This window comes from Vanacampus margaritifer, chromosome 9, assembly GCF_051991255.1.
Source record: "Vanacampus margaritifer isolate UIUO_Vmar chromosome 9, RoL_Vmar_1.0, whole genome shotgun sequence".
NCBI lineage: Eukaryota > Metazoa > Chordata > Actinopteri > Syngnathiformes > Syngnathidae > Vanacampus > Vanacampus margaritifer.
Window position 1 is genome coordinate 28,725,515 of NC_135440.1, and position 26,644 is coordinate 28,752,158.

Sequence of the window (26,644 nt, forward strand, 5' to 3'; positions counted from 1 at the left end):
CTCGCCATTTCACTTGCTGACGAGTGGAGCTCAGACTGCCCCAGACAACATCCTTGTTAGTTTTGACATGCTTAACTCATTTGCTCCCCAAAACGTCTAAAAACCTTCCCTTTGAAACATTGCCACGGTCCCAAAAACATATTTATACGTTTACAAAAGTAAATCAATCTTTTTTTTTATGCTAGAGCATTCAGAAGGCTTTGATGCAGCCTCTGACCTGAAGAGGTCATTTAAAGCAATGCGCCCAGCAGGTGGCAGCAGAGTATACGAGATCAACCAGGGCCATGTTGTTAAGAAGCTCTTTCCCCCACTGTTTAAAAACAGATTTGTGAATAATGTCGAAACTTAGCTATATTCTAATGGTAATTGCTGCAAAATGGAAACAGATACAAATACACATTTTCTTCCTGATGAAAGTGGAGAGTCGAATCTTTCTTTTGGTAGGTTCCATGTTTTTATAGCAACAGAACACAAAATCAGTCAAAATCCAGTAAAACAGCCGGGAGCGAAGGGGGTTGCTTCGGTGAAAATGGCTGCGAGTGAATGAGTTCAAGGTGGTTCTGATTCTATTTGCACCAACTATGGCGCATGTGCAGTAGGTCGGCAAGTACGGCGGCTGAAAAGACATTTTTGGGCCCAGGCACAGGAATTCCATCTGTCAATTAACAATTTATTCTGGTATAGCAAAAAAGCATGTACTCTGGCATCGCACACTGGTGGATGGATGGTTTATCATGGCGCCACCTACAGGACACTTGCCGAAAGGCGTCTTTTCTCCTCGGACGTGCTCACGCTCGGCAAGCTCAAGTCGTCGGCGGGACGCCAGGACCCGTTCCGTCCCCGTCTCCCTGTCCATGACTCCGCAGCCTTCCTTGTCCTTCCTTGTCCTTCCGGACGCGGGCTGCGGGGAGGCCGAAGTCGGCGGCGGCCGGTTCCCGCCGGTCGCGGCGGCAGCAGGCGGCCAAGTCGGCCCGGAAGGAAGGCGTGTAGAAGCCGTAGATGAGCGGGTCGCAGCAGGTGTTGAGGTTCCCAAAGAGAAAGAGGCCGTGGTGGACGTACTCGGGCGTGAAGCGGACCACTTCGGGCTGGAACCAGTACCACACCCCCAACAAGTAGTACGGCGTCCAGCACACCACGAAGGACAGCACGATGACCACCGTCATCTTCAGAGTCTTCATCCTGGCCTTGGAGATGCCGTCGCTGCCGCTGCGATGCAGTTGGCCTGCTTGAGGACGACAAAGCGGCGGGCGGCACAATTCAGACCCGACGGGGCTTCGCCGTCCTTGCCTGAGCGTCAAATTTCAACCTGTCGCCACATAGCTGAAGAGCAGACATGATTTGGAGCAAAGAAGAAAAAAAATCCTCCTCCTCGGAGCAACAATTGCGAAAGTGGATGGCGAGCGCGGTCTGAAGAGGCCTTCCGGCGCGTCACGTGCGACGGGCGAGCGTCTTGTGGCCTGACGTCGGAGGCGATCAAAGCAGAAAGTCCAAACCCTGCCGCAGTTTGCCTTCACCTGCCCGGCCGTCGGCTAGAAGCAACAAACTGTTGGCGGGGTTTTGACCTTTGGTGGTCCGGGTTATCTGCAGGGCTGGACTGGGCCGACCTGATTTGGGGCCGATGCAGTGCTTTTTAATGATACCGTATTATTGTCAACCTCAAGAGATTGCTCCACAATTTAGAGAAACCGGTCCGTTTATCCATTTCAATGATAGATAGCAAACTGAAACATCAGCAATAAACATCACTGGCAGAACTACGTTAGGCAAGATTTGGACTCGGCCGGCTGGCGTACCCAAGTCAAAATGCCAGAGATGATTTTTGTGTGTGTGTGTGTGTGTGTGTGTGCCAGTCCTGCCCTGGTTGTCTCCACCTGTGCTTGACGTGTTGCTTGGCCGGCGGCAGGATTACCTTTGTTGTTCCTCAGGTGCGTAATGTTGATGTGCAGCAGGATGCGGCCGTAGCAGCAGCTCATCGCCAGCAGGGGCAGCACGTACAAAGTGCTGAAGTGGAACATGTTGTAGAGCGTTTCCTGCCAGCGGACGCTGAAGGTGGCGTGCGTTGCGCACTGAGTGAAGGCCACGCCCGCCTCGCTCGCCTCCACCGCGCCAAACACAAACAGCTGCAACGGGGAGCACGACATCAAAACGTGACATTGTCACATGATGAAAACATGACATGATTGTGCTGGTGTGTTGTCGGCTTTCTCTTAGCATTGCTAGCCTTCCTCGTGGAAACAAAAGGGTGGCGTTGTGTCATGTTTCGCTTCTGCGGGGGTCGGCTTTTTGTTTGTTACGGCTGTTTTTGTCTGTGGTTGGTGTTTTTTGTCTTGTGTTCCTGGTTTCTTGCCTTGTCTCGTGATGTCCAACCACGTCCACCTGTGTGTGTCTTCCCTTCCCCAGATGTGTCTCATTAGTCTTGGTATATTTAGTCTGTTGTGTTTGTCCAGTCGGTGTGGGTGCATTGCCTATGTTATGTGTGGAAGTCAAGTCAGATCCCGTCCCGTCCCGTCCCGTCCCGTCCCGTCCCGTCCCGTCCCGTCCCGTCCCGTCACGTCACGTCACGTCACGTCACGTCTCGTCACGTCACGTCCCGTCCCGTTGTCTGCTCACCTTTCTCCCTATATTTCATTAAAGTTCCTCATATTGCACTTGCTTCCTGTCTCACTGCCTTGCTTCCCCGCATTTGGGTCCACCAGCCCTCAACCCTTCACGCCCACCCTGACAGCGTTGGCCCAAGCCAACAGCAGGTGGTCTTCTTCAATCAATTTCCGGAACATTCCAGCCGGGATTTACTGCCCTGACGCTAACACCAGCTGCAGAAATGTTGCCACGGTGATTGTTTTTTACGTTTCTGCGCCACGCTTGAGCTGTTCTTGGAAACGTAGCAGCCAACATGGATTCTTTCAGCAACATTGCAATCTGGGGGTCTCGCCCATGGAACACCCGACAACGCCGCCTCCCTCGTCCATCCCAGCTGGGCTACGTGAACCGCTACATTGCCACGCTAGGGTGGCCTGACGACTCAAAGCACGAACCTGCGGCGCGGCCAGCAGCAGACTGAGGCCCCAGGCCAGAGCCAGCATGCGTCTGTTCCTGCGCCGGGCGCTGAGTGCGCGCAGCGGCCGCACGATGGCACGATGGCGGTCCAGGCCGATGACCACCAGCGCCGAGGCCGAGGCGTACATGGCCAGCAGCTTCAGGAAGCTGAGCAGCCTGCACAGGGCGTCGCCCCCGTACCACTGCACCGTCACGTTCCACGCCGCGTCCAGGGGCATCACCACGAAGGTCATCATCAGGTCGGCCGATGCCAGGCTGACCATGAGCGGTCGCAGGCGAGAGGCCGGACGACCACGGCCTCGCCCGCCGCACACGCTGGCCATCAGCGCCAGGTTGCCGGCGGCGGCCACGGCAAACAGCAGCGCCGTCGCGCCCACGCGGAAGCGAGCCGCCCCCCCGAAGGTGGGGACCTCCCACTGGGACCGGTTAGCGGAGGGCCACGCCCATGGCGACCGCTTGCCGGACATCGTTGGACTTTGTGCCGCTGCGCCGTCAAGGTCAAAAGATGATGTGGGGGCAGAGAGAGAGAGGGAGGGAGGGAGGGAGGGAGGGAGTGGGAGAGCTCAACTTTTGGGCCTGCCTTTTGTTAAGCAAACCAGCTTGATGATTGGTGGATAGCTCACACACACGCGCGCACACGCATGCACGCACACTGCGATGAAATGAGTGAAGAAATTGTCTTTTAATGTCTTGGAGTGAGCAAGTGAGTGACGTCTCTACTGATTACATTTCCTTAATAACAAAGAAAGTCAAATGAGTCAATAAATGCTCAATGTTACATAATTACTGCTTCCTTGTGTGTGTGCGTGTGTGTGCGTGCGTGCGCGCGCCACAGCCGGTCAGCCATCTTACGTTGCCACCGTTACTGACAACTTCTGTTGGCTGAAAACGCTGAGTTGAGGGTTCCCTCGATCGCTACTTGGCAGTTCACTTTTTCACTCTATCCCAGAATTTAATTTGCGACATTTGCAATTCGGTTTCTGGTAGCCATTTAAGGATGAAAAAGAAATACCGGAACGTACTTATTAAGCCGACGTTTGGTTGTTGTCGTCCTCACGCGGCTGAGTGAGCACGCATCCGTTCACACTCATTTATGAAGGCAGCAGCTTGGTATTTATTCTACATTTTGCATTTTAACACTTTAATTCATTAAGTGCAACAATAAGTAGCACATTTAATGTCTTAATAGAGGCGTAAATCCCACCAAAATAAAATAAAATAATATTTTGCAGCAATTTGTTTTTGTCCAGATGGTCTTTTCTTTTTTTCTTTTCTTGATGCTTCTGACCAGAGGATGCAGACCAACCCTTGATAGCACTCGGAGATATACCTGACAAGAGAACATTTATAATCACAATGTCTTCCTAATGAAATGTGCATTTGGTGATCGTCTCGGACTTCTTGGTACAACTTACGCCAGACACGGTTGGCATTTTCGCCCTGGAGGTTGAAAATAAGAGAAAGCAATCAATTCAAATAGGGTGCGCTTAGCCAATGGCAACGCAAAATGACCGCCGGTGGCCTCGCGTCAGCAATGTGACCCATAATGCAACGCGCTGCGCTCAGCCAATAGCAGATGCTTCTCATCTGTCGGCCAATCAGAGCGAGGCGCCAGCTTTCAAACCCAAACCAGAAATAGGCGACTTGAGCAGTTGGCTGTTGCTTCGCTGCTGTCAATTTGTTTGCTTGTCGCGCTCGCCGTTGATTTCTTGGAAAAGGTTCGCGTTGTTCCGCGTATTCGAAGGCAAACTTTGACTTTGTTTCGCGTGTGGAGCTGTGAATATGTCAAACATGGCGGAGTCCAGCGCTCAGAGTCACTGTGAGTGGAGTTTGTCACTTCTTCACATGATCGTACATGATCGAGAAATGTCATTGTACTTAATTGAGACCGTACTCTGAATGATGTGTTCAGTGGACATGCGTCTAATGCTGCATCCCCGGCAAAGTGGGGACAACAAGTCGGACTTGTAACGCATTCCAGGAAAATGTCCAACACAAAGACGACTGGTCGCGATTAATTGTTTTGTTTTGTTTCCCCAAACACAGTTTGACCTGCAGCAAGTAAACCTGCCTAACTAGCCAGTGGTTATTTTGCCGTGACCGGCAACTCGCCACCTAGCGTTATTTTGCCGTCAACGGCTCTGATTGCGCAATATATTCTAGGCCTGGCGTGAAGGTTGTTTTGGCGTGATGTGTCGGCTGCTAGGAATCGGTCATTCATTTTGCCGTGAGTCATACACTGCCCCTTGCTTCACCCCCATCTGCGTTTTCACTTTGTTTTGCCTCCGAAAATAGGCTGTTTTCAGCATTACCAGCATAAGCCGAATCCTCCGAGTAGAGTTGATGTCTGTTCAAATGCAGCAATCGCGCCTTCGACTTCTTTAAATGTGGCAAATTGGTCAACACGGAGCGAATCCAACTCTGCCACGACAACAGTCAAATGTGGCAAATTTGTCAATAAATACGTGAAACAAAAGTGCTCGTTCACAACTTCCGACTGAAACGCAGTCAAAAATAAGTCCAATGAAAAGGTACCGTGACGCCACGAGCTGGTCCACGTTCACTGGCGCGGATTTGTCCTTGTATTGTAGTTCTTGCACCATTCACGGCAAAATATCCACTGTCTATCTTGTCAGCATTTCAGCCCTTTCCCGAAAAACTTGATTCAGGCAGATTGTGGAATATGGTTGTAGCAAATCACGTCTGCGAATGATGTTGAAGAGCTGAGCTCAATCAATATAATAACGAATGAAGAACTATTTTTAGAATTGCAGTCTGTTTCATGGTTGAACAGCACTGAAATAAAATATTAAGTCTTAATGTTCCATTAATATAACATTCTTCCATGCTTAATGTGTAAATCCTAACCCTAAGTGATCGATTCGGCCGCATATCGAATCAATTCGAGAATGGCGCGCTGTAATGTTGCCGAATGGATTTTTTTCTAACACCCCTAATAAGCCGGTCAAGTTTTGCGTTGTGTTGGGCGAGCGTGCAGGTGGCCGTCTGACAGCCGAGCAGATGGACGAGCAGCGGCTCCAAAACGAGGCCTATCACTACCTGTGTCGACTGGAGGAGGCAAAAAGGTCGGCCGCTCATTTCTTGATTTCTTCATTCTGTCTGTCCACCATCTTGGATGTGGGAAGTCACATCCACTTTATTCCAAGAGTCTCAAAGGACTTGACAGTCCAGCCGACAAGTATTGACCACATTGGCCCTGACCCATCAAAAACTCCAACTGCGGCAAATGAAGACGTGTACTGTCGGCTTGAGAGTTGAATACACACTACGGAAATCACACGCTTGCGCAAATGACTGTAATTAATTAATAATAATAACTAAGGGTGTCAGGCGATTAACATTTTTAATTGCATAAGTTAAATAGTTAACTCATGATTAATCTACAATTTTATATCTTCTAAATGTACAGTAAAATAAGTTTTCCTATACTATTGTTGACTTAAAAGTGGAAAAAATGTTAAACTAATAGAAATATGGCTGCACCTTTTAGTCATTGATACAGTAATTTCATAATCATTTATAAAATTGAAATAAAAAAGATGCACTGTACTGTAAAAAACAAGTGTGATATTGATTTGTGTTGAGGTCATTTTTCTGCCACTAGATGGCATAATTGCACTTGTAAGACATTGGTGACAGCTCAGTGCATTTTTCTTGTCTTATTAAGAGCTATCTAATCTCTAACGTGAAGTAATTTGTGAAATTCTGCACATTTTTAAAATTGCCAGATACAACCCCAGTCTCCATAAAGCTATGCATTATTATTCACTTTATTACGTGTCTGCTTCGTTGCGGCTGGAATTCCCACAGTGCAGGCTTTCCAAGTAAGCGGTGGTCGTCATTGATCGCGCATTAAAAAGAAAAAAAGAAAAAAAAAAAGAGTGGCTTTAAAGGAACTTTCAATAACTCCAAATGAACGCGCTCATTTTGACACCCCGAATAATAACAAATGAAATTCATTTGCTCTTTCTAATAATTTTTTTACAATAATTAAGTATCAACAGCGATTGTACATTCCGATAAACCCAAACGTATCGAAATGCTACACTATTTCTTTTGGCCTGTGCATGTAGAAATCTTTCTTTTCTTTTTTTAAAATGACCTCTTGTAGAAGATTCCTAGGAAATCGCAATGGTGAGAACGGCAATACAACAAGCGTCACGCCGCGTGTGGTCGACGCGGAAGCGAAAAGCTGAGCCGGATCACATGCTCAAGCTGGGCCAATTGCGTGTCCCGCTGCAGGTGGATGGAGGCGTGTCTGGGGGAGGAGCTTCCCGTTCCCAGCGAGCTGGAGGAAGCCTTGAGGAACGGCGTCCTCCTGGCCAAACTGGCCCATCGCTTCGCGCCCGCCGTCGTTCCTCGGAAGAAGATTTACGACTCTGAGCAGCTGCGCTACAAGGTGAAGGTGGCTTCCTTTTCCTTGCCGGCGTATTCGCACCGGCCGATATCGCTTCCGCTTGAGCTACGTCATGCGTGCGTTGCCACTTGACACAAAGATCTTTCTTTCTTTCTGGCACAAGATGTGCGCCAAATGTGCACAGCCACCTACTGGCCAGAGAGGGGCACACTTTTTTGTCTCTTTCGTAACAAAAATCTTCAAATCTAAAATGGTGTCGCATTCAGGCGAGTGGGGCGCCGTTGATGCCCAAAATGTAAATGTGTGACGCATTTGTTGCCTTTTTCAGGCTGTGGGTGTTGAATTTCGGCACACGGACAACATCAACCACTGGAGAGCCGCCATGATGGCGCTTGGGCTGCCGTCGGTGAGGAACCGACTGCTAACTTGAGCACGGCAGCGCAATGGAAAAGGCCGTCTCTTTCCCGCCCTTTTCCATTGCGCCGCTTCCACCCCCCAACGGCCTTGCTGGGCCCCGAGCGCTCGCTTTTCCACCACACTTTTTCCATGCCGCGCGTCGGTTACAATGGAACCTACGACACAAAAAAAAAATGTGCATTGCTTTTGTTCTCGCTTCAGATCTTCCATCCGGAAACCACCGACGTTTATGACAAGAAGAACATGCCAAGAGCAGTTTACTGCATCCATGCACTCAGGTGACGTCCGTCTGTCCATCACTTGCGTTCTCCTTCCCTCGACTTTTTTAAAACAATTTTTTACTTAAGCCGACTCAACTGACACTTGACCCTCCGTACCTTTGCGTGCAGCTTGTACCTGCACAGACTTGGCCTGGCACCGCAGATCATCGACCTTTGCGGGAAGGTGAAGTTTACAGGTAAGGCTGGATGGCGGTTGTCGCAATTGCAATTTGTGCCGATGACGCGTTGCAATCGTTGTGAAGTGGAGGAGATCGGCAACATGCGGCTGGAGTTGGACAAATACGGCCTGCAGCTTCCTGCCTTCCACAAGATCGGAGGAATTCTGTCCAATGAGGTGTCGCTGGACGAGGCCGCAGGTACGCCGCCGCCTTTTTTGACATCTTTGTCAAAATCAAAGTCATCTTTGACACAAACATGCAACGTGCAAAGGAAGCTTTTGCATTGCGGAAATCCAACAAATATTGCCAGTCGTCCATCTGATCTTGTTCCAGGCAGACATTTGGACACCGGCTTTCAAACCCCTCACTATGTCGCCAGTCGTCCCACAAAAGTCTTTTCCATTGAAAGGATGAAATGAGCCAAAGTGACTTGGAATCGTTCACTCCATTTGTTGGCCGTTTTCTTTCAGTTGCTCCACTTTGTAAAAGTCGGAGCGGGAAATAAGCGACGGCTTCCCCAAAAGTTCTCTTCGCCGCCCGTCAGCCGTTAAAGTCAAACGGCCTCTTGTCCTCCTTTCAGTCCACGCGGCGGTGATCGCCATCAACGAGGCGGTGGACACGCGTGACGTCGGGGCCACGGCGGCGGCTCTGCGGAACCCCAACGCTCAGCTGGCTGGCCTGCAGGAGGCGCTGATGAGCATCTACCAGGAGATGCTGCTTCAGGCCAAACGGGGGAAGGCGCGGCGGGCGGCCCAACGGGTGAGTGCGGCTCCGGGGCGGCGCTTGGCGAACATGGCCGTGCCAACCCGGGAGTGGGCGGCAACCTTGCATTCACGCAAACTCTGGCACGGCGGCCAATGCCGCGTCACGCCTGTCCAAAGATGGACAAAAATTGGCTCCAGATTTGTCAAATGAAGGATTTGCTCTCTTTTTTTCTCATCATGTCACCAATTGGCTCGTCCACAAATCAGTGCAAGTTAATGAGAATTTTGTTCTAAATGAGGCTTTTGCCATTTTATAAAAGAAAAATATGTGAGGTGCAGAGTGACAACAAAATGCGCCGTTTGAGAAATTTCAATGTTGCTTCATACTGTTCAAGTGTTGTGACGCTTGACTTGTCTCCCATTCAGGGCGGAGCCTCGGAGGAAAAAGATCTGTACGAGGAGTTTCTGACTGCCCCAGAAATCCAGAACATCATCAACGTGGTCAACGGTGAGAGCGTGCTGCCGCCAACGCGGGAAGGCGCGAGCGTTGACATGCGTGCGTGTCTGCAGTGAGGCGGGCGGTGGAGCTGGCGGACGACGCGCTGGACGGCGCCGACGAGCGGGCTCTTGTGCGCGCCCTGCAGCTGCCGTCTTTGGCCCTCGGGGCCGTCTTCGCCGCCCACGGCCGCTGCTACCTGGAGCACGCGCAGGCCCGGCGACACGCAAAAGCGCCGGTATGTCATGCACGCGATCCCAAGTGGAAAGTTGTTGCCAGCAATTTGAAAATAGGATGCCAGCTTTTTCCCGTCCGGAGACGGCACATGTGGCCAACGTGAGCACAAATGAGCGATAAAAGAGCGGATGCCCCACGAAGATGCCGGCCGCCACAACGTGCTGAGGGCGACTTCAAAATAAAAGTCAGCCAATAATCACATGGTCGTGAATGCTTTGTTAGGCTTTTATTTTGAAATTGCGCAGGATCTTCTTCTGGACTGACTGACTGTGATGGTTGTGAATATTCGTCTTCATTTTGCTCGCTCTTGTCTCCAAATGGGTCAGTACGTTGTCATGTGTGTGCAAAACCGTGAGCAGGGTGCGCTCATCACATCGCGTCACCGCCGCCATTAGCTGCCAACAATTTAGCTGCCAACAATTTAGCTGCCAACAATTTAGCTGCCAACAATTTAGCTGCCAACAATTTAGCTGCCAACAATTTTGCTGCCAACAATTTTGCTGCCAACAATTTTGCTGCCAACAATTTTGCTTGTATTTTTCCAAAGTTGAGCGGACAAAGCGAGTTGGAAGAAAACAAGCGGCAAACAATACAAACGGCGTCAAAGATGAGTGCAAATGACGTGCGCTACCTTTCGCTCCATAAGCAGCCCCAAGTCCGTTTCATGTTTTCCGAGGCGAGTCGCGGCGGGAGGGAGTTCCAGAGACGGGTTGGCAATGTGAAAGGAGGGTGGGGCCAGGTTATTGCACCTATGGACTGACTTTCCTGCGTTCAAGGGCGGGCAACTCAGCCAGGTGGATTTTTATTGATTGAATTTTTTAAAGCTTTTGGCTGCTTTCCACAGCAAAGCTCGTTGCTAGCAATCATGTTAGCGATACATGTTGGTCACATGATTGACAACACGTGTCGCCACGCCGCCTTCAGGATCCGCTGGAGCCCGACGAGCTTCAAGAGGTCGTCGACGCTGCTAATCGGGAAGTCCGCGCCGCCGCCGCCGGTGAGTCAGACGGCAGACCGGCTGTGTCCTCTTGTGCGTGACCTTGTGTGCGTGCGTGTGCGTTACAGCGCAGGCTGCAGTGGACAGCGTGAACCAGTCGTTGCGGGGCTGCGACCCCCGACACACGGTCAGTTGTCTGATGTCCTCTGACCTCCAGCTACCCCTGGTCTTCCCTTGTGCGGCGTCTCTTTATCACCGGCAGCTGCAGCTGTTGCAGACGCACGCGGTCCAGGTACGCACGCACACACACGTGCGCGCACCTACGCATGCGCCGCTCTGCTGTGATGTTGCGGTCCATCCTGCAGGGGGCGCTGCAGCAGGAAGAGCTGTTTGTTGCCGTGGAGATGCTGTCCGCAGTGGTGCTGGTCAATCAGGCGGTGGAGGCGGGAAACCTGCGGCAGCTCAGCTCCTTATTGGCCAGTTCGTCACTGGGCTTGACCCATGTGGACCACGCCCTGATGGACAAGTAAGGGATGATGATGATGATGATGATGAGGATGATGATGATGAGGATGAGGGCAGTGAAAAAGGTGCGCCCGCCACAGGTACTTGTCGTGCCTGTCCGGCATGAAAGCGTCGGCCGGCCCGGAAGCGCTGACCTGGAATCAACTTCAGGAGGGAATCAAGATGGCCAACGACCGACATCAGCGTACGTCACAAAGGCAACATGCTAAGTAAGCTAGGCTAACGGCTTCAACGTCCGACCGCGTGACCTCTGACCCTTTAGAGACGCTAGCTCTGCAAGCGGTTAACGAGGCTTTGACGAGCACGGATGGCAAGCGGCTGCTGTCTGCGCTGCTGCTGCCCCCCAGTGGCGTGGAGGATGTCCTGCCTGCCAACGCCTGCCGATATCTCCGCTTGATGAGCGCCGGCAGGCAGACCAAATCTCAGGTGAACGCACGCACACACACACATAAGCGAGCGAGGGCTGGAAAAATCATTTGGGATTTTGAGTTTGGCTTCTCACGATCTTCAAAACGTTAGACTCAAAGAAAAAGCATTTATGTGCCGAACGGTGTGACTCTGTGTCCCTGGAGGCCAACGCGCACATAGCGCCAAGAGTTGCAATTTGCGTGCGAAGAATGAAATGAGTTGCACATGATATTCATCAGATCATTTTTGTACTATTTCCTAATCGTTTGAAGTTGAATCAATAAGTTGTCAAAGCAATGAAGAATTGTTTTGATTCATTTTGATTAAACTTGTGAGGTCATGTGTTCCCCCATTAACCAATCAGCTAAGCAAAGAGGCGGGAGCTGAGTTGTGGTTGGCTGACATCCAGGAAGCGGTGAGACGAGCCAATCGGGAGACTCGGGAAGCTTTAAAGTGTGAGTCTGTCACATGATTGATTGTTTGCATATTTTTTTCAGCTATATCGCCGATTTTTCTGTTCGGCATCAAACTTTTTTTTGGGGGGGGGGCGTAGAAGAATTAAAACCCAAAAGTCAACCAGAGACCAAAGTAGGCCAAAAAAAGCTGATTACAAGCAGCAACAATTGCGGTCAAGTTGTCATGCCAATCAAAAGAGAATTCATTTAGTGGCTGTGGCAACATTTTTGAAGTGTTTGAAAAGAAAAAGATTTTCTTGGAGTTGTCTATTTAATTGACAAATATATTTGTCCAATGCAACTTTGTTGATGGCGTATTTGAGGAATCAAATGTGTGTGTTTGGCGTGCGCATGTGCAGTGTGTCTAGCGGTGGCAGCTGTCAATCAAGCAGTGAAGGAGACGCAGGCGGCGCAGACAGTGCGAGTGCTGTTGTTGCCAGAGGTGGCGCTGCAGGGCGTGACGCGGCCTTGCGCCGCCGAGTATCAGCAGCAGCTCGCTGCTTTGCTGCAGCGCAAAGCTAGCGCAGGTGACGTGGCCGCCTTTGACGTAGCCGGAGGTCAGCCGCTCAGACTGCCGCCCGTTTGCAGGAGACAACAAGAGTCCGTGGGTGCGAATCCCAACGGAAGACGGCTCCTCCTTCTTCTTCCACCTCTACCAACTGGACGGCACGTGGGAGGAGCCGCCCGACTTTGTCCACAACAGCGTGTTCCTGGACCGCCGCGACATCCAGGTGAGGCATCGCCGACCAGCCGCATGTGCGCCGCCTCCGTCAGCTCACGCCAGCTCGCCCGCAGGAAGTGGTCAGCGGCGTGCGGACGGCGCACCGGCGCCGAGAGCTTTGGGCCGACAACAGAGCGCTGGTCGTCCGGCTGCAGGCGGCCGTTCGAGGATTCCTCACTCGCCGCCGACTGGCGGCGCGCCTGAGTTACCTGCGCGGCCACACCCGTGCCATCGTCCTGATCCAGGTGGCGCGAGCGAGCGACTTGTGACCGACTGGCGTTTTGTCTTCAGGCTCACTGGAGGATGTTTGTCCAGCAGCGGGCGTACAGGCGCCGCTTGCGCTTCCTCGACCGAAACTGGAGGGCGGCAGTCAAAGTGAGGCGCCGCCATGTACAAACACTCGCCAAATTTACAGCTCATTGAATGTCCTGCTTTAGGTCATGGCAGTATTTGTGCTCCCAAGCAGGGGGCGCTAATGTGCCTAAAGTTGGATTTCACAGCACTTAGCGCTTCTTCAGTTGCCATCTTGTCAGCAATTGTCAGAAGACGACTTCGGAGTTTGCGACAAACGTGGATGTTTGACGCGACTGCTGATGTTTGTCTTCAGATTCAAGCCTTGGTGAGGATGTGCTTGGCCAGGAGGAAATATCTCGCGCGCTTGAGCGTCTTCCGGCAAAACGTGAGTGTGCGCCTCATGCATGAGAATCAACACACAAGCCAATGAGACGCACACAAGATGGTTGGAGGTGACCATGTGACCTTTTGGCTCTTTGTACCTGGAAGTCGCTGACATTCTTGCGGCAATCTTGAAAGGAAGCGCACCAAGTCAACATGTTTTTGCATAAGAGGGTCATGTGACCTGAAGCGTCTGCTGCCGATTGACTTTAGTAAGCGTGCGCTTCCCCAGGTGGGCGCCGTCATAAAGATCCAAACCTTCTTCCGAGCCAGTCAGGCGCGGGTGGACTACAGGATGCTGGGTAAGTGATGTGAGCGGACGCTGGGCCAAGGTCAGCCAAAGGTCAACTTTTACCGCCAAAAACATCAGCTAAATGGGCAGTGGAACTTAAAAAAAATAATAAATCACAAAACAGCTACTAACTTTGGCCAGCAGATGGCAGCATTGTAGTTCTTTTCAATGGGTTCCCGGTAGTATCAAATTCCAAGAAAACTTGGCGGGAATTTGTCACATTCATTCTAATTCACAGAGTCACGAAACATAAAATATCAGTGTCAAAGTCACTGTTCACGAAAAGCATTTTTTCTCCTTATTTTTTCCATTGTGGCTCGATGTCACTCAAATGACCTCTTTTCAAACGGGATAAGGTAGAAACATCCTTTTTATTTGATTTTATTTTTCCTAATGAAAGAATGGAATCTTTCATGTGGCATCCACCATGTTTGTTTATAGCACCCAATATTCTGTTTGCCTTGAAAGAGGAGTTAAAATGCTGGCACTGTGGCGGTTGTTTTTTGGATTAATATTTGGCAGCAATTTGGCCTTTGGATGATGCTTGACACGTTTTGCAACCTTCATACTCAACACGGCTTGAACCTCAGTCCAAACCCTCTGACAATATAAAAGAGCAGCGATGGCACTAGAGAACAATTTTCTTATTAGGCATTTTTTCAATAAACATTTTGGGAAGTAAAGTTTCCATACATTTCAGCAAAGAATCAGGAAGTAGAACAACTCGTCTTAAAGGGACGCTTGACTCATTGAACCATTTTTTAGCAATAAAAAGTGAATATTTTGTCCAGAATGAATTTGGTAACGTCATTTCTTTTCTATTTACAATGAATACCTTTAAAAAGTAAATCCTTGAAATATATCAAGAATGCAGTGAAATTGTTTTATATATTGTATATGGCAGAGGAATTGAACCTTGCTGATATCCCCGAGCCACCTCCCCTTTTTTACTTTTTACTTTCTTTCCGGATTTTCTTGTTTTTGGAGATTTCTCAGCTTGTCTCTTACCTTTTCTATATAATGTTTAAGAATGTGCGATGCCGATATGTTCTGTACATTTGAAGTTACGTACAGAACATCGAACCCGAAAGCCTTGAAGTGATCCAATTCATTCCGACTAACGTTTTACTGCTGAAAATGAGTCAAGCATCCCTTTTGAATGGCCGCTCGCTCCCGTGTCAGTGCAATTAGACACGCCCCCCCTGAGCGTGCTGAGGAAGTTCCTCCACTTGCTGGATTTGGGCGAGGACGACATCAGCGAGGAGGCGGAGCTGGCGCGTCTTCAGCAGGAGGTGGTCCGGAGCATCCGCTTCAACCGGCAGCTGGAGGCCGACCTGGACCTGCTGGACCTGAAGATCGGGCTGCTGGTGCGCAACAGGGCCACCCTGCAGGTAAGCGGCGCCTCCTCGGATCCGGTGGGTCGGCGGCCGGCGCCTCACCCTGTGCGCTTCCCGCAGGAGGTGGAGTCTCACTGCAAGAAGCTGACCAAGAAGAACAAGGAGAAGCTGTCGGACCTGATGGACGTGGGGAGGAGCAAAGGCCTGAAGGCGCTGAGCCGAGAGCGGCGGCAGAGACTGGAAGCCTACCAGAACCTCTTCTACCTGCTCCAGGTGGGGACGTGGCGGGGACGTGGCGGGGACGTGGCGGGGACGTGGCGGGGACGTGGCGGGGACGTGGCGGGTTCCGAATCCTCTCGACGCTCCGGCTGCTTTCAGACGCGGCCGTCTTACCTGGCGCAGCTGATCTTCCTGATGCCGGCCGGCCGCTGCACGTCTTTTGTGGAGATGCTGATCTTCAGCCTCTTCAACTTCGGGGCGGACCGTCGCGAGGCCTTCCTGCTGCTGCGCCTCTTCACGCAAGCGCTGCACTTCGAGATCAGGTGGCAAATCTTCTTCACGTGCCGACCGCACCTTCCAAATGAGGCCCAATCCTCATCTGGAGGACGAAATCCTCCAGATGGACAAGTCCTTTGACAACCCTGTTGAGATTCTTTCACGCATCTCTTGAGATAATAATAATAATAATAATATTTTTTAAGCAAAAGCTGGATGCGGTTGGGAGGTCTTTGAGCGCAAAAAATTTTTTTTTGTGTGTGTGTGTGCGAGCGTGTGTGTATTCATCAGTTCACCTAAAGCCCATTAAAAAAAAATCCCATACTAATAATATAATATAATAATAAATTGCCAAATGCAGAAACATCAATGTAAGTTATCACGATGTAGTAGCTCTCGCTAACAGACAGAATTAAGTAACCAGAATTAGGTTTAAAAATTCTATATACGTAGACCATGTTTCTATAAATTTTGATATTTGCTTTTTATTTGAGGCCGATATTTTTTCCATTAAAATGTGATTTATGAGGAGGTTCGACCATTGGTCGATATTCAGAGTTTGCAAGAATTGTTTTTTTAGCGATAGTAAGGGCTACAAGTGTAGATTGAAATTGTTTATGTGGTAAGTCAGTTGTTGTTAGGTCACGTAGCAAACACAAGTTTGGACATAAAGGTATCCTACAGTCCAAAATAGCGGAAAGTTTTTCTAAGACTTTAGTCCAGAAATACATAACCGGAGTACATAACCATAAAGCATGTTGGCGAATCTTGTTGCCGCCGCTACTTTGGAGCCACATGCATGTTTATCCTCGTCCATGGCGAGACCAAAGCCAACGTCTCCGGCAGGGAAGGAGTTGCTGATTTGAAGGCCGCCACTAGGGGGCGCCACGCTGATGAGCGTGTTGTGTTCAGGTGCAAGGTGACGGAGCCCCAGGACGTGATCAGGGGGAACCCCGTCTTCATTAAGATGCTGGTGGACTTCTACCGGCACGAGCGCGGCCGCAACGTCCTGCGGGAGGTGCTGGGTCCGGTGCTGCGCGACGTCCTGGCGGACGGCGACCTTGACATCAGGACCGACCCGCTGGACGTCTACAAGAGCTGGATCAACCAGACCGAGAGCCGGAGCGGACTCAAGAGGTCAGAGGGCGTTTGCCCATGAGCCCACCCCCGGGGGCCGGCTGGACGCCCGCCCGCTCACCGCTCGTCTCCCGCCAGCTCGCTTCCCTACGACGTCTCCCCCGAGGAAGCGCTGTCTCATCCGGAGGTCCGCCGCCGCGTGGACATCGCCGTGGTCAACCTGCGCAATCTGACCCAGAGAATCCTCAAGGCCATCACCTCCAACGTCAACAAACTCCCGTAGGTTGCCGGCGCCGGCGCCGCCTCCCCGTCGTCCTCTCACGCGTGTGTTTGTGCAGGTACGGCTTCCGCTACACCGCCAAGGTTCTCGGAGATGCCCTGAGGGCCAAATTTCCGGCGACCGGCGATGACGACGTCTACAAGGTCATCGCAAACCTTTCTTATTGCGTCATGTGGTCGGGAATGCCTTGATGTCATCAATTGGTGGAGAAATCGACCCCGTTATGAGGTCACAGAAAAATGAATCGTCATAAGCAGTCAGCACGTGCACGTTAGAAGCCGCGGGTTCAAATCCGAGCCCTGGCTTTCCTGCGTGAGAAAACTGGGGCTTGGCTGGCCTTTCGTCCACGGTGCCAAAAGACGGATGGCCCGAAATTGCTGAGCATTTAAGGGAAGAAATGAAAAGGAAATGACGGCTCGGCCCACCCGAGGGACGTTGGGCGCGTCAGGCACGACGACTCGCCAGCTCGCCAGCTCGCTCGTCGTGGCGAGCACAAAACCAGCAAGTCTTGTTGCCTGAAGTTCTGGGTTGAAATGAAAACGTTTCGGGAGTGTTTGCGGCCGGCGAATGTCATGACGTTGGTGCCGGTTGCCGCGTAACCGCCGTCCTTGTGTCTTCAACAGGTACTTTGCAACCTGCTGTATTACCGCTTCCTCAATCCCGCCATCGTGGCGCCGGACGCTTTCCACCTGTTGGAGCCTTCGGGGGCGCCGGGGGGCCTGCGGCCGGAGCAGCGCCACCTGCTGGGCTCGGCGGCCCGCCTGCTGCAGTGCGCCGCCGCCGACAAGCCCTTCCTCGGAATCGGCCAGCACGTGGCGGCGCTCAACCGCTACGTGGCGCACGCCCACGCCACCTTCAGGTCACTACGCAAACTTCGACACCAATCTCGGGCAAGCAGCTCACTTTTGGCCCTCTCGCTGAATTGATGACTTTCATTGCGTGGAAAGACGAGCAACAAAAAGAAAACGAGTCTTGGCAAGCGGCTGCACTTGAAGGCGAGACTTTTGAAGAATCCGCCGCTGTTCACCCGTGAGCTCATTTTCAAAGCGTCACTTTTTGCAATGACAAAGTAATCAAATGTTGCCCCGCCCCAATCGTACGTCACAGCCGAGCCTCACGTTAGCCCACTGGCAGGAACGGCACACGCGCGACATTTCAACAAAAAACCAACGGGATGTGAAACGTCTCCAGCTGCTCACAATTGTGAAAAAAGTGGAAGTCCAAACATTCTTGCAAATAAAAGTCAACACGTTCTCAAGCAGCTCCATTTTGGTCGCGTTCCAAAAATGAAAGCCCGTCTTGCTTTTGAAGAGCGAGTAGACAACATGAAGGGGAAGAAGATGGCCGAGCCGCTTTCACCTTCTCGCCGTTTCTTGCTGCTTTTGCGTCTTCCTCAACTTGAGTCGCGCCATTTGGTTCTCGCCGCATTCAAGACGTCTCCCGTTTTCCTTCAAATGCTTTTCTTGACGGCAGCTTGTGAAAAAGACGGCGCTTGAAAGCCGTCATCCGCCTGACCCGTGATCAGTGATTTCCGAGTCAAGTTGTGGTGTGATGATGGCCGCCGCGTCCCACTGCAGCACCAAAAGTGTGATCTTGTGCCACGGCAGGAAGTTTGTGCGGCGGGCATGCGACGTTCCCGATCCGTCGGAGCGCTTCGGGATGGACGAGTACTCGGAGACGCTGATCGTCAGCCGGCCGCTGGTCCGCATCTCGCTGGGCGAGCTGCTCCACATGCACAAGGTACGTGGGCCAGATTGAGCCGCCTGGCGTGCCGTGACGTGCCGCTCGCTGATGTGCCGTGCCGGCTTGCAGCTGCTGCTGGAACACCGCGACGCTTTGTGCCCCGAGCCCAGCGACCCGCTCAGACTTCTGCTGGCGCACGTGGGTCCTCTTCCCAGCCTGCAGGAACTCGTGGGGAGCGCCAACAGCACCACGGCTGCAGGTACTGGCGGCGTCTGCCTGTCGTCTGCCTGTCGTCTGCCGGACGGCGGCCTGTCGTCTGCCGGACGGCGGCCTGTCGTCTGCCGGACGGCGGCCTGTCGGCGGCCTGTCGGCGGCCTGTCGGCGGCCTGTCGGCGGCCTGTCGGCGGCCTGTCGGCGGCCTGTCGGCGGCCTGTCGGCGGCCTGTCGGCGGCCTGTCGGCGGCCTGTCGGCGGCCTGTCGGCGGCCTGTCGGCGGCTTGTCGACGGCTTGTCGATTTGTGTTCCGCAGCCGATCCGGGATGCGAGTGGGCCTGGAGCAAGACGGAAGTTTCTCTGACGCTCACAAACAAGTTTGAGGTTTTGGACGAGTGCGCCAAAGACTCTGCCAACGCGGGCGCGTTGCTGCTCTCGTACGTGCTCGACCTCCACCGCTAATTCGGGGCGGGCGGGCGGCGGCGCTGACGGCACTTTATTTTCAGCACCAAGCAGCTGATGGCAGACGTGATCCGCACGCAGGTGGGAGACACGCTCGCCGACGTCCTCGGAGACGCCGCGTCACCCGAGCAGGTCAGACGGCTTCTTGCGCTTCTCCTCGTCTTCGCGCCGGCGGCGTTGTAGAGGCGCGCGCCCCAATTGCTTTGGAAAGAAGACGCTTGAGCTCATTTTGTGTCCTGCCGCACTTGTCCCTTGTTCTCCGGCCAACTGGAGTCCGAAGCCGCCATTCCTGTCTCGCGTCTGCTTCTCTGCCATTTACACGTCTCGTCTTGTTGAAATGAAATTATTCATAGGGATCATGAATTTGATATTTTGCCAGAAAGTCAAATGAGCCAAATATTTCTCAGGACAATTTGGAGTTGTCATTTTCAAGATTTTCATTTTCATCATGTGGTCCGGTTCTTTTTGCTCGTGTTCTGGCCTCGCCGTTTCCCAGGATGCATTGTTTACCGTTGCTTGTGGAAACAGGAAGTGCGTCATGAGGAGCTGATGCGTCGCCGCGCTCTCCAGGACGCACGCACGCCGGACCAGATGAAGAGAACGACGTCCGCCGCCGCCCTCAGCCTGGACGAGAAGAAGCGCAAGATCGGCAGAAGCGTCGGCCGTCTGGAGGCGTTGGGCGTCCTGCCGGCGACGCGCGGCCATCAGCGCATCCTCAGCATGATTGCGCAGGTGAGGCGCCGATGCCCGCGCTTCCACTTTGCCGTCACTGCCGCGTCGCTTCTCGCCCGCTGCAGGACATTCGCAGCCAGCGCGTCCGCCGGCAGCGCCGAGGGGCGGAGCTTGTCAAATTAGGTCAGACTCTGCGTGGCCTGCGCGCCAAGAGCGCCTTCCTCGGACAGCAGGCGGACTACTACGGACATTACATCACTTCCTGTCTGGACAAGCTGACTGTTGACGGGTAAGCGACTCGCCGCCGCGGAAGCCACGCCCTCCCTCGCGCCCTCCCTCGCGCCCATTGTCTCTTTGTGGCGTTGCAGCCGAGCCGGCGATAAGAAAACGGCGGACGCAAAGAAGAAGCTTCCTGTTGTGAGCTACACGGCGGCGCGACTGCACCAAAAAGGCGTTCTGCTGGAGATCCAGGACCTGCCGCACACACAGTCAGTGCACACGCACGTCCGTTACCAAAAAAAGGACACGTCGCCTTCAACTTGCCAAACTCCACATTGCGTCGGCCCAAATCATCGTTTGTCCAAATTTGCCCAACGATTGGTCCATCCCCACGTGCTATTTTCAGACCGACCCGAGTGCCGAAGCAGCATTTTCTGAGAAGCCTGATTCAGGAAGTGGGAAACCATGTGACCGTCACCAGGCCAATCTCAAGTGTTGAAAATGGCGCCCTCTGGGATAAACGGACGTAAATGTGGAGATTTGGAGCCAAGCGGTCGGCCTCTGGTGCAAATGCCTTTTGATGCCATGTCCGCATCTTCTCACTCAAAACGTACGGCAGCCCCGAAAGAATTGGGCCCATCAAGAATGTTTCCGTGGCCACGCCCGCATCGCCACACCGTTGCTAACTCATTGGCTAATGCGTACGTTGCCTCCGCTAAGCTAGCAGCAACATGCGCAAGCCTGATGCAGAGGCAAAAGCCACTCCTGCCGTCCCCATGGCAACAAAAAAAGCTGCACTTGCGCATCTGGCGTTGTGATGAAGGGCGGGCGGCTCGCAGGAAGGCGGCCCGACCGCGCTAACCCCAAACAGACAAATGACTGCTTACTTGGGTTTAGCGCAACTTGCCACTTGGGTCAGACTGGAAGCGCCTTGCAGCCGAGTGGCAAAAGTGCACACACAAATTCGAATTTTGAATCTGTGCTGCCACCTGTGGCTGAAAACGGAAGTGCACGCTCCCGCCTTCCATATGCGTGCAAATGACGTCACAAAATTGCGACCCGAATCCGGTGTGAAAACTTTTGCCGGCAGGAGTAGCTAAGGGTGTTGATCTGCTAATTAGAAGAGGTTTCCGTCACAAATCAAAATGTATTTTTGAGCAAATGTCAACATTGAGCATCTTTCCGATATGTCGCCATCACATCCGTACGTCAGCTGGCAGGAGGCCCACAAGGAGTTGCAAAAACCTTTATTGGGTCCACAGTTGTCATTTTCCAGCATCAGTCAGCAAATGGAAGAACAGACGAGCCAATCCAATCTTATGTGTGAGCATGTTGACCTCTGACCCAGCTAATTGAAGTCATTTCAAGCTCGCTCATCCGTGGAGATTTGCAGATATTGCATCGGCGACCGCTCACATTGAGACTTGCATGAGAAATTGGATCTTGATTCATCCTCATGATTCTTTATTGATTTGATCAATTGAAATTCTCAAATGCTTTATTATGTCAACCTGTTGAGTCGTTTGTATTTTCTCTGCAACTCTTTTGTTTTTGGGTTTGATAAGTGTTCTTCTACCCGACCGACGCCAGCAAGAAGATCAATCAAATATCATAAACAGCAACAGGTTATCATCATCACGGATCATGAGTAGCAAAATATGAAAATGTTGCACAATGTGGCGTGTTAAAAAAAAAAAGGAAGTGACTTTTCATGAGTTGTACGTGTGGAAATGCGTTGTGCGCCATCCCATAATAACACGTGTCTTTGGGGTGAAGGTTCAAGAACGTCCTCTTCGACATCGTCAACGGCGCCGAGAAAGGAAGCTTCCTGGTCAAAGCTCGTTTCCTGGGTGTCGACATGGAAGAATTCCACATCAAATACCAGGTAGCCGGCAAAGCCGAGCTCAGCCGGCAATCAATCAATCAATCAATCAATCAATCCATCCCAAATGTGCGCGTTTAGGACCTCCTGCAGCTGCAGTACGACGGCGTGGCGGTGATGAAGATGTTCAACAAAGCCAAAGTCAACGTCAACTTGCTCATCTTCCTCCTCAACAAAAAGTTCTTCAGCAAATGAAACTCGTCAACTTTGATTTGTCTTGTATGCAGATTTCATGCTTATTTGGTCAATAAATATCTTGTGAAAGTGCTTTGAAGTGAGCAGCACGTCGTCGTCTCGCTAATGCTAATGCGTGAGCGCATCAATATGAAGAAAGATGATCAAGATGGATCGCAAAGATGATCAAGATGGATCGCAAAGATGCGGCGGCCGACGGGCGGCCGACGGGCGGCCGACGGGCGGCCGACGGGCGGCCGACGGGCGGCCGACGGGCGGCCGACGGGCGGCCGACGGGCGGGAGGAAAATCCTTTCCAACAAATGGAGGAGCCCAACAAGCGTGACTGTTTGTTGCTTTTGGCGCCCCCTAGCCAAGAGAAACGGGATTGGTTCAAATCAATCCTCAATCTGGTGTGGAGCGGATGTTGAAAATATTTCGGGCCAGCGGCGAGGGCGGCGACCTCAGCCTGCCCACTTTTTAGCCCCACACCTTCTGGCACCGCTTTCTACGATACCGGTTCCAGCCCAAAAAGGTCCGGGTCCGCCCTGTGTGGTGGCTTTTCGGGGCTGTGCGCTTCCAAAGGAAGCCTTCCGTGCATTCTCTTCCAAACGGTTCTTCAAGCAGAGCCGGAATGGGCCATCCGCCATCCCGGCACATGTCGGCCATATTGGAAATACGCTCACGGCTTGCGTCTACCTGGAAATGATTTTTTATTTTATTTTTTGACACGGATTGTCTTTTGCGGTCATGTGACCCGTCACTCATTAAATCTCGCGGCAGAGTCTGTTTCTCCCAAAAAAGCAACGCTGGCTGCAACCTGCCACGAGAAAGCGACGGTACCGATTGGTCACAAGATCACATTCGCATGCATGGTCGCTCAGATGAGTTGGACCGAGACTACGTGGACGGGATTCAAGTTGTTGACGTCAAATATCTTTCATCAAAATCTTTCGTCTCCGTACATAAACATCCACGCTATGAAAAGGTGCAGTAGGATGGAATAGACATGAGCAAACATGACAAGGTGGGCGGAGCCTGTGCCAAAGAAATGACTCGTCCGTTGCTCATTTCCAGTTAAGCGCGAGCCCCCAATGAAGAGCAAAATGGCCGCCCAGTCCATGAAGAAGTCAGTCGCCGTTGAACTCGATGACCTTCTCAGCCAGAATCTCCTGGAATGTGGAGAGCTGCTTCATCTGCTCCGTCTGCATGGAGTGGCGCCTCAGCAGCTTTTTTTTGTTCTTGAAGTCGGGAGCGCGTTTGGGTGAAGCCGGGGCCACCGGGACCAGGATCTTGTGAGCACCGTGGACCGGCGAGGGCGGCTTGCTGTTGGAGCAGATATCCGGGATGGGTCTCTGCAGGTTGATGTTGAGCGGCGGTAGGAAACCGGGCCTGGTGTGGGATATGCGGTCCAGGAGTAAAGTCCCGGAGCCGCGGCGCTCGAGGAGTCCGGGGCTCCGGCGGCGCACGGCCGCAGGCGACGCCGAGTGGGGGACGTTCTCCAGAGACTCCCGAGATGAGCTGGTGACCTGCGAGAGGGGGGACGTGTTGTACCTCCTCCGCTCCACGGGCGCCCGCCCGCGGTCGGGAGATCCGGATGTGGATTTGGGTCCCGCGCATCCGTCGGCCTCATAGTGCTCCGTCCGGATCACTTTGGGGTGGATGGAGACGTGAGAACCGGCGTTTTCCTGGGACTCGTTCTTGCAGTACAGGATTTGGTGCTGTTGAACCTTGTCGGCCCAGGAGGAGGGGGCGAGGACCGCGCGGTCCTCCGTGACTTTCGGGGAACAAGGCTCGTGGGTCTCGATGCTGTGTCGCCGTGACAACAGAGGCCCGGCGGGCTCGGTCAGGCACAGTCCGTTGATCCGTTGACTTAAACGGCACATGCCCTCCGCTTCCTCCGGACGCTCCCTGACCCTCTCCTGAGGAGGCCCGGCAGAGGCCAAGGGTGCCACCAGGCCCCAAGGCTCCGAGTTCAGCCTCTTGAGCAGTTTGCGAGGAGGCGGCGCCGGCACCGCCGCCGGCACTCTCTTTTCTCCCTGGAGGCGGCCGTTGGGTGGTGGCAATGCGGAGGCCGGCGGGAAGCTGAAGATCCCGTCGTCTTGTCTGTCTGCCGGAGACGAAGTCACGATCTCCACGTCCGACGGCGACATGCAGGCGGCGGGCGTGGACGCGGGGGACGCCTTGTCCGCCACGCTCGGAGACGGAGGAGAATTGAGATACTGCTTTGTCTTCTTGGTGCCGGACGGAGACGTGTCGGTGGTGATGATGATGACCTCCTTGCCTTGAGCCCTGCAGGCGTCCAACAGGACCTGCAGGGTGTCCCGGTCGCCCTTGTTGATGGCGTGCATGAGGGCGGAGCACCCCGAGTAGTCCTTGAGGCTGGGGTCGGCGCCGTTCTCCAGCAGGAGGGCGACGGCCTCCTTGCCGGCCCGCTTGGCGCAGGCGTGCATCAGGGCCGTCCGGCCGCTCTTGTCCGGGATGTTGGGGTCGGCGCCCTTCTCCAGCAGGTAGCGCACCATCCGCAGGCGGGTGCGAGGGTCCTCGTAGTCGGCCAGGCAGGCGGCCGACACCGGCGTTTGGCCCAGCTGGTTGCCCTCGTTGACGTAGGCCCCGCCCTCCAGCAGCAGGCGGCTCAGCCTCAGCTTGCCCTGCAAGACGGCTTTCAGGAGGGCGTTGCCTTCCATCTGCGGGGTGTCTCCGTCCGCCATGGCGGGCCCGGCCCGGGCCTCTTCTCAGGACGTCGCCGGACCTGGGGGAGGAGCCCAGACAAATTGTTCATCGCCGCTACTGTCGTGATGGCGGCGCAGTCGTCCATGCTGGTTTGTTTTTATCGGGACGATTGAAGATCGCTGCTCATGACCGCTTTGCCGTTTACCGTCCATCGTAACGCTTTACAAACGGGTGTCACGCGCACCGTCGACCTCACTGGATTTAACAAGACGGAGGTCAAGTCGTATATTTAGCGCAGAAGTTGTGCTTTTCTGTGAAGAACAAGATACGAGTAGTTTAAAAAAACAAAACCCTTAGAAGCCGCGGTTGGCAAATGCGTCAACGCCGACGTCACTGCGTCAAGATGACGCATGCGCGCGCCACATGACGTCGGTTCGGAGGGCCAAAGGGGAAGTAGCACTTGCGGAGCCTGCTCATTCCCGCTCCAAGGATGTTTCCGAGGAGCATTTTAGTGATGGCAAAATGAAGCTTCATGAAGCATTTGCGATACTTTTTGACTCCTCTAGATGGTGCTCTTGGTTTAAAAATAAAGGCAAGTGCAATCAAAATTGATTACATTTGCATTGCATCTTTGAATCATGAGTGCCATCTTGAGGAGTCAAAAAGTATCGCAAGTGCTTCATGAAGCTTCATTTTGCCATCACTAGAGCATTTGCAGCCGCTTTGCTTTCATCCTCGTTAGACTGCAAGTCGCCATGGCAACCTGGCAAGTGCCGTCGTCGCTATGATGATGTAACAGTGACATCGCAGCTGCTCTTGTGATGTCACTGCTGGAAGGATGATGTTGATGTTACAGTGACATCGCAGTACAAACAGCCAGCTTAGATTTCGCTAACTGTCATTTGATGATTAGCATAGCATCATTTAGCCGACATGTTGAAGACGTCATAGCAGCAGAACGATCGCGCACGGCAAATTGGGAGTGTGCGCACGACGACGTGATGATGATGATGATGATGATGACGGCTGCCTCACATTTTTGCTTCACTATCACCAAAATGCCGCACGCGCACAAATGCGCACAAATGTGCACAAATGCGCACAAACGCGCACAAACGCGGGCGCGCGCGCCAGCCTCCCGTGACTGCGTCGTCATCATCATAACAAAAAGAATGGATTTTTTTCTTTTCTCCTACCGCTGGACGAGAGAATCATCCTCATCATCGTCATCCTCCTCATGTTGATAAGAAAGCCGTGGAGCAGCTGACGCATTGAACCTCCTCTTCTTCCTCACTGAGCAGTTTAACCCTTCGCTGGCTGCCTCCAAGTCATGTGGCTGCCTTAGCATTAGCACATGTCAAGCTAACTTGACCGTCACCATGGCAACCGAGAACCGCCTCTGCTTTGCAGGGACTCGAAGCAGCGCCGTGGATTTCACCGCTCCGGTGCCCCCCCCCCGACCCCCCCCCCCGTCATTGGCCCCACCCTGCGCACACCCCTGGACTTTTGGCCTTTTAGGCGTTTGCCATCAATCCAACCAAATCACACCATTCTTTCTTTTACTATATTGTCAATGCCTTCCTCATAAACAACTCAACGCTGTCATTAACACAAAAACTGCTAGTGTCATCAAATAAATCTACACTCTAAAAAGATGATTATTTTGTGGGGCTTTTCCCGTAATCCATGAGTTTGAAGGTCCCTATTATTACTTATTACTTGCGCTGGGCGCAAACCT

General features: G+C 52.7%; 3 protein-coding genes across 4 annotated transcripts; 1 reads left to right on the forward strand and 2 right to left on the reverse strand.

Moving 5' to 3' along the window:
* Positions 1 to 604: 604 nt before the first annotated feature.
* Positions 605 to 3,462, reverse strand: LOC144057407 (gonadotropin-releasing hormone II receptor-like). Its single transcript, XM_077574935.1, has 3 exons — positions 3,036 to 3,462; positions 1,910 to 2,120; positions 605 to 1,225 (listed from the first exon to the last, which is right to left on the reverse strand). The coding sequence occupies exons 1-3, from the start codon at positions 3,378 to 3,380 to the stop codon at positions 804 to 806; spliced, it is 978 nt and encodes a 325-aa protein (XP_077431061.1). The 5' UTR covers positions 3,381 to 3,462; the 3' UTR covers positions 605 to 803.
* A 1,224-nt stretch (positions 3,463 to 4,686) lies between these two features.
* Positions 4,687 to 22,327, forward strand: iqgap3 (IQ motif containing GTPase activating protein 3). 2 transcript variants are annotated; one of them, XM_077574933.1, is made up of 38 exons: positions 4,687 to 4,876; positions 6,028 to 6,143; positions 7,321 to 7,477; positions 7,764 to 7,841; positions 8,054 to 8,130; positions 8,242 to 8,309; positions 8,376 to 8,489; positions 8,872 to 9,050; positions 9,422 to 9,503; positions 9,566 to 9,729; positions 10,653 to 10,725; positions 10,794 to 10,957; positions 11,031 to 11,191; positions 11,271 to 11,374; positions 11,453 to 11,616; positions 11,963 to 12,053; positions 12,413 to 12,580; positions 12,642 to 12,784; positions 12,849 to 13,019; positions 13,066 to 13,149; positions 13,382 to 13,453; positions 13,682 to 13,751; positions 14,924 to 15,132; positions 15,199 to 15,351; positions 15,457 to 15,620; positions 16,486 to 16,710; positions 16,789 to 16,929; positions 16,989 to 17,073; positions 17,554 to 17,789; positions 18,538 to 18,670; positions 18,743 to 18,872; positions 19,142 to 19,262; positions 19,332 to 19,419; positions 19,816 to 20,019; positions 20,085 to 20,248; positions 20,328 to 20,447; positions 21,955 to 22,063; positions 22,142 to 22,327. In XM_077574933.1, exons 2-38 carry the CDS (start codon positions 6,079 to 6,081, stop codon positions 22,253 to 22,255), a joined length of 4,845 nt encoding a protein of 1,614 aa, XP_077431059.1. In that variant the 5' UTR covers positions 4,687 to 4,876; positions 6,028 to 6,078; the 3' UTR covers positions 22,256 to 22,327. The 2 variants fall into 2 exon arrangements, with proteins under 2 accessions (XP_077431059.1, XP_077431058.1); XM_077574932.1 differs by having other exon boundaries at positions 4,688 to 4,876; positions 6,056 to 6,143.
* On the reverse strand, positions 21,411 to 26,323 carry ankrd34a (ankyrin repeat domain 34A). The gene is made up of 2 exons (XM_077574934.1): positions 26,103 to 26,323; positions 21,411 to 24,985 (listed from the first exon to the last, which is right to left on the reverse strand). The coding sequence occupies exon 2, from the start codon at positions 24,942 to 24,944 to the stop codon at positions 23,364 to 23,366; it is 1,581 nt and encodes a 526-aa protein (XP_077431060.1). The 5' UTR covers positions 24,945 to 24,985; positions 26,103 to 26,323; the 3' UTR covers positions 21,411 to 23,363.
* Between the last annotated feature and the right edge of the window lie 321 nt (positions 26,324 to 26,644).

Excerpts from the sequence above, each read along its gene's own strand:
- ankrd34a (XM_077574934.1), bottom strand. The coding sequence starts at position 24,944 with ATGGCGGACGGAGACACCCCGCAGATGGAAGGCAACGCCCTCCTGAAA.
- LOC144057407 (XM_077574935.1), bottom strand. The coding sequence starts at position 3,380 with ATGGCCAGCGTGTGCGGCGGGCGAGGCCGTGGTCGTCCGGCCTCTCGC. Across the intron at positions 2,121-3,035 it reads TGCTGCTGGCCGCGCCGCAG|CTGTTTGTGTTTGGCGCGGT; the intron begins GTTCGTGCTTTG and ends TCCCCGTTGCAG. Across the intron at positions 1,226-1,909 it reads GCACCTGAGGAACAACAAAG|CAGGCCAACTGCATCGCAGC; the intron begins GTAATCCTGCCG and ends GTCGTCCTCAAG.
- iqgap3 (XM_077574932.1), top strand. The coding sequence starts at position 4,840 with ATGTCAAACATGGCGGAGTCCAGCGCTCAGAGTCACT. Across the intron at positions 8,131-8,241 it reads TACTGCATCCATGCACTCAG|CTTGTACCTGCACAGACTTG; the intron begins GTGACGTCCGTC and ends CTTTGCGTGCAG. Across the intron at positions 15,352-15,456 it reads ACCTCTTCTACCTGCTCCAG|ACGCGGCCGTCTTACCTGGC; the intron begins GTGGGGACGTGG and ends GGCTGCTTTCAG.